Source organism: Caloenas nicobarica, chromosome 1, assembly GCF_036013445.1.
Source record: "Caloenas nicobarica isolate bCalNic1 chromosome 1, bCalNic1.hap1, whole genome shotgun sequence".
Lineage (NCBI taxonomy): Eukaryota > Metazoa > Chordata > Aves > Columbiformes > Columbidae > Caloenas > Caloenas nicobarica.
Window position 1 is genome coordinate 152090629 of NC_088245.1, and position 12822 is coordinate 152103450.

Sequence of the window (12822 nt, forward strand, 5' to 3'; positions counted from 1 at the left end):
CTCCTTCTGCAGCCACGCTGTCTACCTGCAGGTGTGTTGTGTTTGTACTGCACATCTGATACAGCTGTGTTTTGGTTCTGGACAAAGCAGTCTTCAATTACATTGGGACAGGACTTCGGGGTTTATAAAATTAAATTTAAAAATTGAAGGTAAACTATAGACTACTAAGCTTTTTCTTTTAATTTTCCTCTCCTTGATCTTTGTTAATAATTCCTGTTAGCTGTTGTTGTGCAGGTTTAACAGCTTGCACAATCAGTGGCCTTTATTACTAGAATTTACTTAATATGCCCACTTTGTAGAACCTTAGTCATTTAGCCCTTAATCAAAAGAAATAAACTGGAAACTGTCAAGATAAGTATATGCATCTTAAAATCCTTCGTTCTGTTTCAGGGCATGAACTTCATAGCTGGATACCTGATTCTTATTACAAAGAATGAAGAGGAGTCCTTTTGGTTGCTAGATGCTCTTATTGGAAGAATATTGCCCGGTATGCTACAAACATGTGTAGCTGTATTCGTATTTTGGAGCTTGGCTTTTATTTTATCTTTGCTGCCTTCTCTGTTTTTAGAGGTTTTAGATGTTAAAATGGACTTGCACAGACTGAAGAGTTTCTGGGGTCCTGGAAACACAGGACAAAGATGCAGCACACAGGCAAAACTTGTCTGGTTTATAGTGAGATTGTAGTCTTGATGCAGTGGTTTATGTGTATGTTAATTTGTAGTCTTACTTCTCACTCCCTAATTACACCTGTTAGATAGATGTCTTCCTATATCTGTATGATGCTGGGGAACAAGACTCGTGAAGGTGTCTGGGATTTGGCACTTCTGGTTGTAGGAATATGGTATGAGATGCAGATGAAGCAGTGGTGGCAGAGCAAAGATGGGAGATGTGCAGAGTTTGAGCACTGAGCCTGAGGTAGGACTTCCCAGTGGCTTGACAGGAGGCAGCGTGAGCCTTCTGCAGAGACATTTGGCAAGGCCGTGGTTGTTTCTGCTGTGTCCCCCACTTCTGAGCGGGGATACCTTGGGTGCTTTACACATTGTGATTTTGCACGGGAAGTTTTTGTCAAAACTCTGTTACAATCAGTGGTGATCTAGCCAGGCTGGTCAGCAGAATCCAGAGGGAAATTCAGCACACCCTAAGCTGTAGACAATATCTACGTCTGGTCAGCTCAGAAACTCTCTAGGTTCCCTTGCCTGGAACTCTGGGTTTGCAAGATGTGTTCACACAATGAATTTTGCCCCATGTATAAGCTAAATTTCACTGCACATGTGAAGTAGTTTAAAATCACAAGCAGACATCAGGCACACCTATGTTTTATACTCCTATGAAAGACATTTGGGAATGTTCTTTTTGGGGATTAATTCTAGAGGGAGAACAGTTTCATTGTGAATTAGCATTACCATTGCACAGGACTGACTACAGCTACACCCGTAATGTAAAGCCATATTCAAAATAGAAGACTAATTTTTTATAAAGAGGCTTTGAAATTCCCTACTGGCCCAGTTTTGATTTTGAATAGATCTTTACCCCAAATGGTTGGAGGCTGAATTCAGTATTACAGTGTCAACTCAGTGCTGGTCAAGGACTCCAAGGCTGATACTTTCATTTCTGCTTATTTCTTGTTTAAGATTTAGGGGAGGGAAAAAAAAAAGTATGTAATTTTTTGTTCCTTATTGAATAAAAAGGAAAGACTCAGAGAAAGAAGGAAAAAGAGTGGCGAGAGCGTCTTCATGTTTTTGAATGACTGTAAGAAATGATCTTTTATGCTGAATACACTGTGTAGGAGCTCAGGTTTTCCTTGCATACGAGGAGGGCAGTTGGACTTTGTTTGCAGATTGAAAGAGTAGAGACAGGCAGGGAGCACCGTGACTTGTTGAATCAATCTGCAAATATTTGAGGTTTTGCAGGCTTGAAGTTTACTTTCAAGCTATAAAAATGGTTGAAAGAGATCCACTGTCTGTTGCTTTTGTTCAGCCTTGAGAGCTATAAGCTGTGCAAACAGGTAGGAGACAGGGCTGCTGTCTGCTACGGGACCTGCCACTGATGTCTTTCCATCGATATCACAGCGTGAGGGACAAAGCATATGTTTTTATTTGGGGCAAGGGAGTAGATTCGGTAGTTTTTAGTCATTGTTTTTGGTAGGGAACTTACTTCAGTTTGTCATAAACCATTTAGTTCTTCTTGTATATTCTTCTTCTAAGCTTTGCTGATACCTAAATGGCAAAAGTTGCTCATTTTTTTTTTTCCCTCTTAGTTGTTGTATTTATCTCATGCCAGTAGCATTGGTGATGAGAAGAAACTCATAACATAAAAGACAATTACCGTTTATAAAGGAGGTGTACATTTACTGAAGTTATATTTATAGATATATTTCTACTACCCTGTAACAAGAGTCTTGCTACAGACTTTGGCCTGGGTTCAGCATGTCCAATGCAGGCATCATCAGACCTGCTGAAGGTAGAAACGCACGTGCTTATGGTTCTTTGATAGTCAGTGGGGAAAGGGGTATCTGATCAGAATTGTGATCTGAATGTGCCCCTTTCCCCTCCGCAGTCAGTTTTAAGAGAGCTTGAGGTGCTCCTTCCAATTTGGATGCCTCAAAGAGAGCCCAAGTGAGGTAGTATGAATCTTTTATGTAGTAAAACTATCTGTATTGAGTAATACAAGGCTTTATGGTCAGAGAATTTGTTGCTGATGCTATTTTTTTCCAAAAAAATATTTTTAAATGTCTTTTTTCCCTTTTATTCCCACTACCCTTCTCTGTCATGCTCAAATTGTACATTTGTAGAATTCAAAGCATGACAGAGAAAATCATTGGCATAATTTCAGTGAAATATTGTGCGTGTATGTGAGAGAGAGAATCAGACAGATGGTAACCATAAAGAAACTTACTCAGGTAAGTAATCTCTACCCTTCTGGTAATAGTGCAAGGTACAGCACATTTCAGTTTAAAGCCCTACAATTATTTGTTGGGGATGCAGAGAAACGTGTTGTATTCTCCAGATCTTCAGAGGGAAAATTAGCAGTTGTGGTGTTGGTTGTTTGTGGTTTTGTTGTTGTTATTGGATGCTAACAGTTTGATTAGCCAACATTTTTCCTTTACTTCTGTTGCTGATGCTCTTTTCTTGATCTGTTTGCATTATAATCTTCATGTTTTCCTCCTTTCATTGCATCAAAGATGCCTCCAGGTCCTGTCCTCATTTTTGAGTGTATCCTGTTGCTGCCAGTTAAGTCAGTGGTGATTTAGGACAATTTAGAAATCCCTTCTCTGCCTTTTGCGATGTTCCTGTGAACACTTCCTTCCCCCTGCCCACACACATTTAATTACATTAAAGAGCCACTCCAGTACCTTGATGCTGACAGTGAGATTTTTTTTTTGGTCAGCAGATGAGCTAAGCCAGCCACAGATTGATGTCATTGATTGAAAAATGTAAAATGTGACAGATGGGAGCATTAGTGGCAGATTTCCAGAGAAGTGATGGAGAAGGGCTCCCAAAGCTACAGCTCACCTCCCCACTTGTGCTGGTTTTTAGGTCTGGGTGGAGGTACAAACCATAGAATAGGATGAAGGTGTGACTGCTCCACCCACTGACAGAAGGGGGAAAATTTGGGAACAGGACCCCATCAGTAGAAGTTTTCTGGCTGAATTGTTCTGTTACACCCAAACAGAGTTAGCACAGGTGGAAGAGCGCCAGCAAAAAATTCCTGTTTGGTTGGTTGGTGTGTGGAGTTGTGTCCACAGCGTTCATCTGCTGAACGTAGCACTGCTGGAAGAGGCCAGATGATCCTGCTGCTGCTGAAGGCAAGCCCATCATCTACTGCCTGTTCCATCTGTCAGCTGCTCAACCAGGGATTTGGAGGGATTAGGAGCATATCTCATTGAAACACAGCAAGGGGGAAGAGAATTATTTGTTTAACTGAAGTTTTGGGTGTTACCAAGATCTTTTATTCCCAGGTTCATTCAAAACAGATGGCTGGAGCAGACAGTATTGCCCACACGAAGCTGTATGGATTCAATTCGAGCTCAGAGTGGATGTGTCTGCAATTTATATTCAGTGTAGCTCTAGGTGTTTCTGTTCTGTTCATCACTCTGGTTCTTGCTGAGAAATTTTTTTGTTCTGTTGAGGAAATATTGGGGAGGTTGCTTTAGAAAGCATCGAGTAGGTGGGAACTTGTAGCTGTGGTACTTTGGTACATAACTTAAGAAGCATATTTCATGTTTTACATATTTGTGATTAAATGTTGAGTTTTAGAGAATAAAAACTTGGCAATTTGGACTCACTTTAGCATGACAGTTATGCTTATATATAGCAAGGCATCTTTTTTTCCCCTCACTTCAGTAGTTCTCAGTCTGAAAGCAGCAATGTTCATCAGGCTAAACTCTAATTAGTCTCCTGGACTCCTATGCTGGAGTTATTTACTCTTACTGAAAACCAGTTGTAGAATTCTCCTCCAATGGTTAATAGAGGTCTTATGATTTCTGCACTAGCCTGTTCATGGCCAATTTTATATTCTTTTATTCTTGTGCCAATGCTGACTTTTGGGGGTAAAAAAAGTGCCCCTTTCTCTTGTGCTTACCTTTCATGTATTTATAGGAAACACTCAATTCATTTTATGGTTCTTTTGTATTACTAAGCCGCGTCAGTCAAACTCTTTTCTTGTATGAAACTCTTCTCCATTCCTGTTTTAACCTAATAATTATTTTGTGTGCTTGCTCCAGTTTGATTTTTTTTTTTTTTTTTTTTTTAAAATGTGATCACAATGGCACTTTTTTTTTTTTCCTTTAGCGGAAAATTTGCTGTTGCAGTGGCATTATTTCTCTCCTTTCACAGCTGGAAGTGTTTTGTTTGAGAGAGAAAACCTGTAGGATCTCCCTTGTCTGTTTCCCCTTGTGGCACTGTGGGTTTGATTTATGATCTCAGCAATAATGCCTGTGCTGTTGCTCCTCTCTCATTGTCAACAGATGTTTTTTCCACAGCTTATAGGAATTCATAACTCTCTTTGCTGAACTTTATTTGAACACTCTTGTCATTTTAAATATCATCATCTCTTACTCCAGTCTTTTCACTATATTACTCTCCTGTGCCGCGTTTATTGACATGGGACAGTATCCCTCAGTTTAGGATTGTTAGCAAATACCAGCTTTTTCTTTTTCTCCAACTTTGTTAATAAAAATCTTACATTAGGTATAGCCTAGAAGCATTCTTCAAGGATCAGTCTAACAACCTTCCTTCAGCCTGGGACTTTTAAACCTTTTCTTTTAATTTTTTTTTTTACCCACATGTGCTGCCTGGTTGTTTATCAATAGTTAAAAATAAGAGCAGAGTTTTGCATGGTGAAATAGTCACAAAAGTAGTAGACTGCACTGAACTAACTGGCATTATCTGCAAGGACACAAGGCGCGATGCAAGATACGACTTCAGCGAGTAGCTCAGCGACTGCGGGTTGAGGGAAATGTTTGCACGTTGAGATAAGAGAGATCCAACACATTTCTGTTTCGAGCTCTCTGTGGTTCTCAATTGTGTCAGCCATGGACTGGCAGCTACTGTTGCAAGAGAGATTAGGTACAGTAAGAGACATGAGTATTTGGACTGAATAATAACGTAGTTATGCCTCAAACTCTTTCCAGTGATTAATGTTACAACATTCCGTAAAGTCCCAGCACACAGACTTGCAGATTTGAAGGGAAGGACCATTTGAGAAATGCAGAATGCTGTACTACCTTGACAATATATTTATTTAGACTGCTTGCTTTTATTTGCAGTTAAGCCTCTATTTATTTTTTTCTTGTGGCTGAATTCGTTTTAATACCCTGATTAGGTATTGTCACAGAACCTCTGAATACAGAACTGGCTCTGCAGCTGCATCTTTTAAGACCTGCTGGAATGGAAAGTGGAACTTTGTTTCAGTCGAAGCATGTTATTCAACAGCGCAGACAAAAGAGACACTGCTAGACCTGAATAGTAGTAATGTTGAGCTGAATTTGCAGCCCGTGAAGCAGGCTGGCATGATGACAAGTGTGTTTTTTTTCGCGTAAAATTCTAGAGCACCACAGGCATGTGCCTTTGGTGTGGAAAACACCTTGCGAGGCGATGCGTATTGTGCACGACCTCATGTTTGCAAAGTAGTTTTTGATAACCGAGCTTTTATTATTATTATTAGCACCAACAACCCAGAAAATTTCAGCAGATTGATCAGTTCTGGGCTGTTTGCCTGTCTCCCCGCTCTGGCAGCGCCCAGCTCCAGGGCCGTGAGCTGGCGGAGTTCTCGCTCGTCCTCCGTGAGCTCCTCTGCACTCGCATGTGGAACCGCCGCACCTCTGGGGTACAACATCCCCTTTGGCACAAGGAGAGAGGAACGCTTGGCTAGGAGGCTGAATAATTAGGAGTTTTGAAATGTGGGACTCCAACGTGTTTTACTGTTCACCACCACCCACGGTGAAGGCATTAGTCTTGAACATTAGAGGTCAGTTGTATTTACCTAGGAATTAAGCATGCGGTGTCCTATTAAGCTGAAGGTGGAACGTAGGAGTCATTGTGTGGCTGTATTTAGAAAACATTATAAGCTTGAAATGCTTATTACTTACAAATCTGAACAGCTATGGCACGAGTGTCCAACTCATTTTCACCCGGGGCCACATCAGCCTCGCGGTTGCCTTCAAAGGGCCGAATGTAATTTTAGGACTGTATAAATGTAGGAGTAGTTACATTTACACAGTTCTAAAATTACATTTGACCCTTCGAAGGCAACTGTGAGGCTGATGTGGCCCCCAGTGAGAAAGAGTTTGACTCCCCTGAGCTAGGGGATTTGGGAGACTTGAGCTAGCAGGAAGTGAGTAACTGTTGTTTTTCTTCTTTAAAATTATACATATATTTATACTTTTGGAATAATTTGTTTCCTGTATGTACCCCAAATCACAGGACTCATCAATAAAAGAGCAATCTCATTATTTAGTAGGTGTGCTTTAGGTAGTTGGGTGGAAATCGTAGAGTTTTGTCTAAAACAGAGTTTTCCTGTATATGACAAGAATATACATGTCGTCAGCTTTACTTTTGTGAAGAAATGTGCTAAGTTTCAGCTACGCAACAGATAGTGTTTAAAAATGCTGAAGAATATTCTGTTCCTTGTTATGGCTTTATTTACACTGGAAACAGGAACTAAATGGTTTATTCCACCCAACAAAAGTCAAGTATGCCTCCTTCCTCCTGGCAGGTGAGCCTTGTATTAATGTAATTTCTTTATGTTGAACTCTAGGTATCTTCAGTAGGCCTTCTGTGGTACTATGGATGGGACTGCAACCTTTTGCTGTCTGTGCAGGCAATGGTATTTGCCCATTTATCTTCCCCATAAATCAAAGTTTCATCCCTTTCAAAAGCCACCAGCAAAAGAAGCTTTCCAAGTGAAATCTTAGTTCAGTTAGGACTAATCAAAAGTAGAATCCCCTGGCTGAGTACAAAGGAAGAGAATAGGCAGAGTGGTGGAAACACAGAGGTGTGGGTTTGGGGGAAGACCTCCCTTTTTTTTTTTTTTTTTTTTGGACATGTGATGTTGTGTAATTTTTTTGGTTTTGTTTCGGTTTTGTGTTTGTTTTGTTTTTTTTTTTTTAGTTTTAGCTAATGGCTTTAGTTGTAAAAGCACTAATGTGCACAGGTGGTATTGAAACTACAGTTTTGACAGAGCTGTCTCCATCTTAAAGGAATTGTGCTGTTTTAACTGTATAATTAAAGCAGCAGAGGCATAAAGCCAAAGTGAGAAGCTTATTTCATTCTTTATAGCATTTTTTTTTTTTTGGACCTTCTAATGGTCCACCAGGGCTCTGCATGTTCGATTGCAATTTTAATAATGCAGCCTTCCTGAATATGTCACCTTGACAGCAAGAAGCATAATATAATTGCTGATAAATGTATAATGCCTTTATAGATGCTCAACGTAGATACTAATATACAGTTTTGTATTTTAACTTGTAAATCCCCATAAGATATATTCTTATGCTTGAAGTAATCCATGTGTTAAACACCAAGACTCATAAAACTGGAAATTTAACTGAATTAGCTGTACCAGAAGCCAGATGAGGAAACGGCAGCAGTTCCTCCCACTCTCTCTGCAGGAGACACGTTTGGCTGGAGCTTGTCTCTGTGAAAGGTCCCAAACTTGATCTCAAAGAAAGACCCTACCACCGCTCCTAGCAGTGCATTCGAAAGATTACTCTTGTTAAAAATGTTTGCTATACTTTTTATCAGAATTTGCCTTGCCCGAACTTATAGCTATTGCTTCTTTTTCAGACTCTTGCTATATTGAAAAGCCCATAATTCCTGGTGTGTTTTTTCTATGAAGTGTTGAAGTTTCCTTTCATTTTCCTTGCATAATTTCTACAAATAGACATGTTCCATACAGAGCTTAATTTCTGTAAGCAGTGTTTATAGCCCTTTCTTTCACATCCTTTGCAGTTCTGCAGCTTCCTGCCTTCAATGTGAATACCAGAGCTGGATGCAGTTTTCTAACCTCAGATTTGCTAATTCAGAGATGACATATTCTCTCCTTCAGTAGTGAATATATCCAAGGATTACTCTGGCTTTTTCTGACCTAAGTCATGCTTACTCTGGATTTATCGTATTTGCAACTTAAGATACTGCAAAATTGTTTATTTTAAATTGCTCGACTGTGTTGTCGAGTTGCATGGGTTTGTATGGGTTTAATTTGGCATAGTGTGAAGAAGCACTGACAGCAGGCTTGCTTTGATATTGCTTCAAAATATAGTATAATGCATATGCAGCAAAGGTGGCCACATGAAGATTGTGTTTGTAGAAGGAGACATGCTTTGAGAGTGAAGGAAATTATATGTAGAAAATCATGTGCAGTGCACAGTGGTAACTTTTTTCTACATAAACGTACAAGTGACTATTTAGTTTCAGAGAGATGCTTGGGCAATACAGCTTTGGTTGATTCATGTGTTTTATGTTCAGAAAACTTGAATGCTTTACTAAGATTTCAATTTATGGCTACTGGAGAAGTCTCATTTGTTGCTCTTATAGTTTTAAAACCTCTTGCTTCAAGATTGAAATTAATTCTCATTACCTTCTTCAAGCTTGAAGTAAGAGGATTGTGGCTTTCATGGCCCCTGCTGGGATGGGGCCCTGATGGGATGCACCCATAAGTGCTGAGAGAGTTGGCAGGTGTTATTTCTAAGCCACTCTCCATCATCTTTGAAAGGTCTTGGAGAACAGGAGATGTGCCTGAGGATTGGAAGAAAGCCAATGTCACTCCAGTCTTCAAAAAGGGCAAGAAAGTCAACCTAGGAAAATACAGGCCAGTCAGCCTCACCTCCATCCCTGGAAAGGTGATGGAACAAGTTATTCTGGATGTCACTTCCAAGCATGTGGAGGAAAACAAGGTTATCAGGAGTAGTCAGCATGGGTTCACCAAAGGGAAATCATATTTGACCAGCCTGATAGCCTTCAATGATGGTATGACTGGCTGGGTAGATGAAGGAAGAGCAGTAGACGTTGTCTACCTTGACTTCAGCACGGCTTTTGGCACCATCTCTCACAACCTCCTCATAGGCAAGCTCAGAAAGTGCAGGCTGGATGAATGCACAGTGAGATGGATCATGAACTGTCTGGATGGCAGAGCTCAGAGGGTTGTGATCAATGGTGCAGAGTCTAGCTGGAGACGTGTAGTTAGTGAGATTTCCCAGGGGTCAGTGTTAGGTCCAGTCCTGTTCAACCTGTTCATCAGTGACCTGGGTGAAGAGACCGAGTGCACTCTCAGCAAGTTTGCTGATGATACCAAACTGGGAGGAAGGGCTGACACACCCCGAAGGCTGTGCTGCCATTCAGCGATATCTGGACAGGCTGGAGGATTGGGCAGAGAAGGACCTCATGAAGTTCAACACGGGCAAGGATAGGGTCCTGAACCTGGGGAGGAATAACCCCAGGGAGCAGTACAGGTTAGGGATGGACCTGCTGGAAAGCAGCTCTGCAGAGAAGGACCTCAGAGTTCTGGTCGACAACGGTTGACTGTGAGTCAACAATGTGTCCTTGCAGCCAAGAGGGCCAATGGTGTCCTGGGGTGCATTAGGAAGAGTGTGACCAGCAGGTCGAGGGAGGTTCTCCTCCCCCTCTACTCTGCCCTGGTGAGGCTGCATCTGGAGCACTGTGTCCAGTTCTGAGCTCCTCAGTTCAAGAAGGACAAGGAATTACTGGAGGGAGTCCAGTGCTGGGCTATGGAGATGATTAGGGGCCTAGAGCACCTTTCTTATGAGGAGAGACTGAGACACCTGGGTCTGTTCAGCCTGGAGAAGAGAAGGCTGACAGAGGATCTTATCAATGCTTATGAATATCTTCAGAGTGGATGTCAAGAGAATGGGACCAGACTCCTTTCAGTGGTGCCCAAAGATAGGATGAGGGGCAACAGGCACAGACTGAAGCACAGGAGGTTCCATCTAAACGTGAGGAGAAACTTCTTTACTCTGAGGGTTCCAGAGCACTGGAACAGGCTGCTCAGAGAGGCTGTGGAGTCTCCTTCTCTGGAGACATTCAAAACCCGCCTGGACACATTCCTGTGTGATCTGCTCTGGGTGAACCTGCTTTAGCAGGTGGGTTGGACTAGATGATCTCCAGAGGTCCCTTCCAACCCCAACCATTCTGTGATTCCGTGATTCAGGCTGAAGGGCTGGATTGGTTTCCCACTCTAAATATCAGGCTAGAACTGTATGTGTCTGTCCAGCTTTCTCTTGGAAGCCTTAAGCCTGTCCCAGTCTTTTAAGTAGCGTTCTCAGTATTTCCCATGGCATGACTGTAGGGTTCTTGTGAACAGCTGAAGAAAAATGTAACACCAAGGTTTTTCTTAAGTGTGAGAGAATATAAATGCTGTGTTTTGTGCTGAGGTGTTAAGAATAATCCTGTCAGTGCGGTGAACTGATTAAATAGCTATTCTTCCTAATCCCACAGAGGAATTAAAAAAGCCACAGATACAGGAATCCTTGTTCAGCTGAAGTCATCAGTCATTAAGACACACTGTACAATTGTAAACTCATTTAAAAAAAAAAGTTTGTTTCCTTTACAAGCATGATAAGCAGCTATAGTCATCTTCATGCCTGTTCATGAATTTCCCCTCCGTTTGAGGAAATGTGTGTTAAAAGTCTGTTAAAGTATTTTGTGAATTAAAAGCCTTGGCTCCTGGGACCATCGTCAACCCAGCGAGCTGCAGCCTTCTCCAAAGTGTGCAGCTCTTCAGGCTGGAACATCACGGGGTGCAGGGACTGGAGAGAGGCCAGGGCACTTGGAAACAGCCGCGTGGGCAATAACCCGTGTGCACTGGGATTGGTCAGCTCACTGGTGCTATGAAAAAAAACACTGGCCACAAAAGGAGCAACTCCAGGGGTATTGGATTTGAAGACAGGGGAGAAGGAAGAAAGGAGAATTGGGCGACAGCATTTTGCACAGAGTTATATCTAATCTGTATGAGAGTGCTTTGGTAGCTATAACTTTAATCTGGACTAGTTTTTAATGATGCAAATGTCTCTACTAAGCAGCACATAGAGTTAGTATTAAAACTAAACCAAAACAACTAGCCGGTTTCATTCTCAATAACTAGAATGTCTGAAAGATGCGTTTGCACTTTCCAACATGCCGCTAACTTCACTTTGTTTCTCTGAGAGGTTACACGTCAAGTCTTTCCAATTCATCTCTGCCTTCTGTAGTGTCTAGAAGGATATCATCTTTGCCTTTCTTACTATTGTCTTTATAATTAACAAGCATCTTTCTTCAGTCTCCAAATGGTAGCTACTACATCCCCTCAGAATCCTGCTGTGCTGCGTGAAACGCAAATCAGAAACCAAAGGGCTCTTTCTGCTCCACCGGATCCATTTTCCAAGTTCAGGATCAGAAGCAAGAGATGAATATAGGCAGATGGGATTATGCAGAAACAATAAAGCACTGCTTCTTTGTCCTTGCTGAAAAGTTGTTAATAGTAAATCATTTCCAAAAATACTGTTGTTCTAAATTTTGTGTAATCTCAGTATCACAACCAATAAGCATCCATAAAATGCTTGCATCCTCTTTTTCTTTTTTGAGGTGGTTCTGCCATCCAAAATGAATTGGGCTTGCTCTTTTTTTTTTTTTTTTTTTAAAGGTAATGTTCAGCTGTGAATGATACAGCTACAGCTGGCTCTGGTGTGAGTTCAGTACTTCAGGACAGAAGTTCTGGTTCAGTTTGGTTTGGTGAAGGAAAAATAAGAATGGCTTGGGCCTGTTTTGGGTTGATTGGTTGGTTCATTTTTTTTGTCTTCAGTTCCCTGGAGGATTAGGAATTTATGTTTTAAAAATAACATAGCTAAGAGTTCAGCTTGACATTTAACCACATATCTGCAGGATATCACTTTGGCCAGGACATCTGCAGGGGGTCACTTTGGTCTGATATTGCAAAAAGAATTGGCAGTACTCTTTTCTTCCTTTTCCTGTTGTGACTTTCTGATTTCCTCCCAAACGTAGGTTGTCCAGCTTTTTATGCCATGATGTAAATTTCTAGAAGACCTATTGTACCTTCTGGGACTATCCCATGGTAGAAATAAAACACCAGAACATTGTCCTGCCTTGTTGGACAAAGCAGCCTGAGAGTTGCCAGCAGGGAGAATGAGTGAGTTCATAACTTGTGTAGGAATAGCATAAATGGCATCTAGATGCTCTGGAGGTGAGAAGAGACTGCTAATCATAACCTAGTCTGACCTCTGTTTAATTGAAGTGATGAAACTCATTCCACGTGTGTTGCGTGAAGTTCGTAAACTCAGCCAGGATAGCGCATCTTTTCGGAGAGGGAAGC

General features: G+C 41.4%; 1 protein-coding gene across 1 annotated transcript in view; it reads left to right on the forward strand.

Annotated features, from left to right (window-relative positions):
* The window catches only part of GRTP1 (growth hormone regulated TBC protein 1), a 36852-nt gene that overhangs the window by 15257 nt on the left and 8773 nt on the right, over positions 1-12822 (forward strand). The window contains exon 5 of the mRNA XM_065627084.1: positions 391-487. Within this exon, the coding sequence (XP_065483156.1) occupies positions 391-487 (97 nt within the window). The remainder of the gene's footprint in view (positions 1-390; positions 488-12822) is intronic.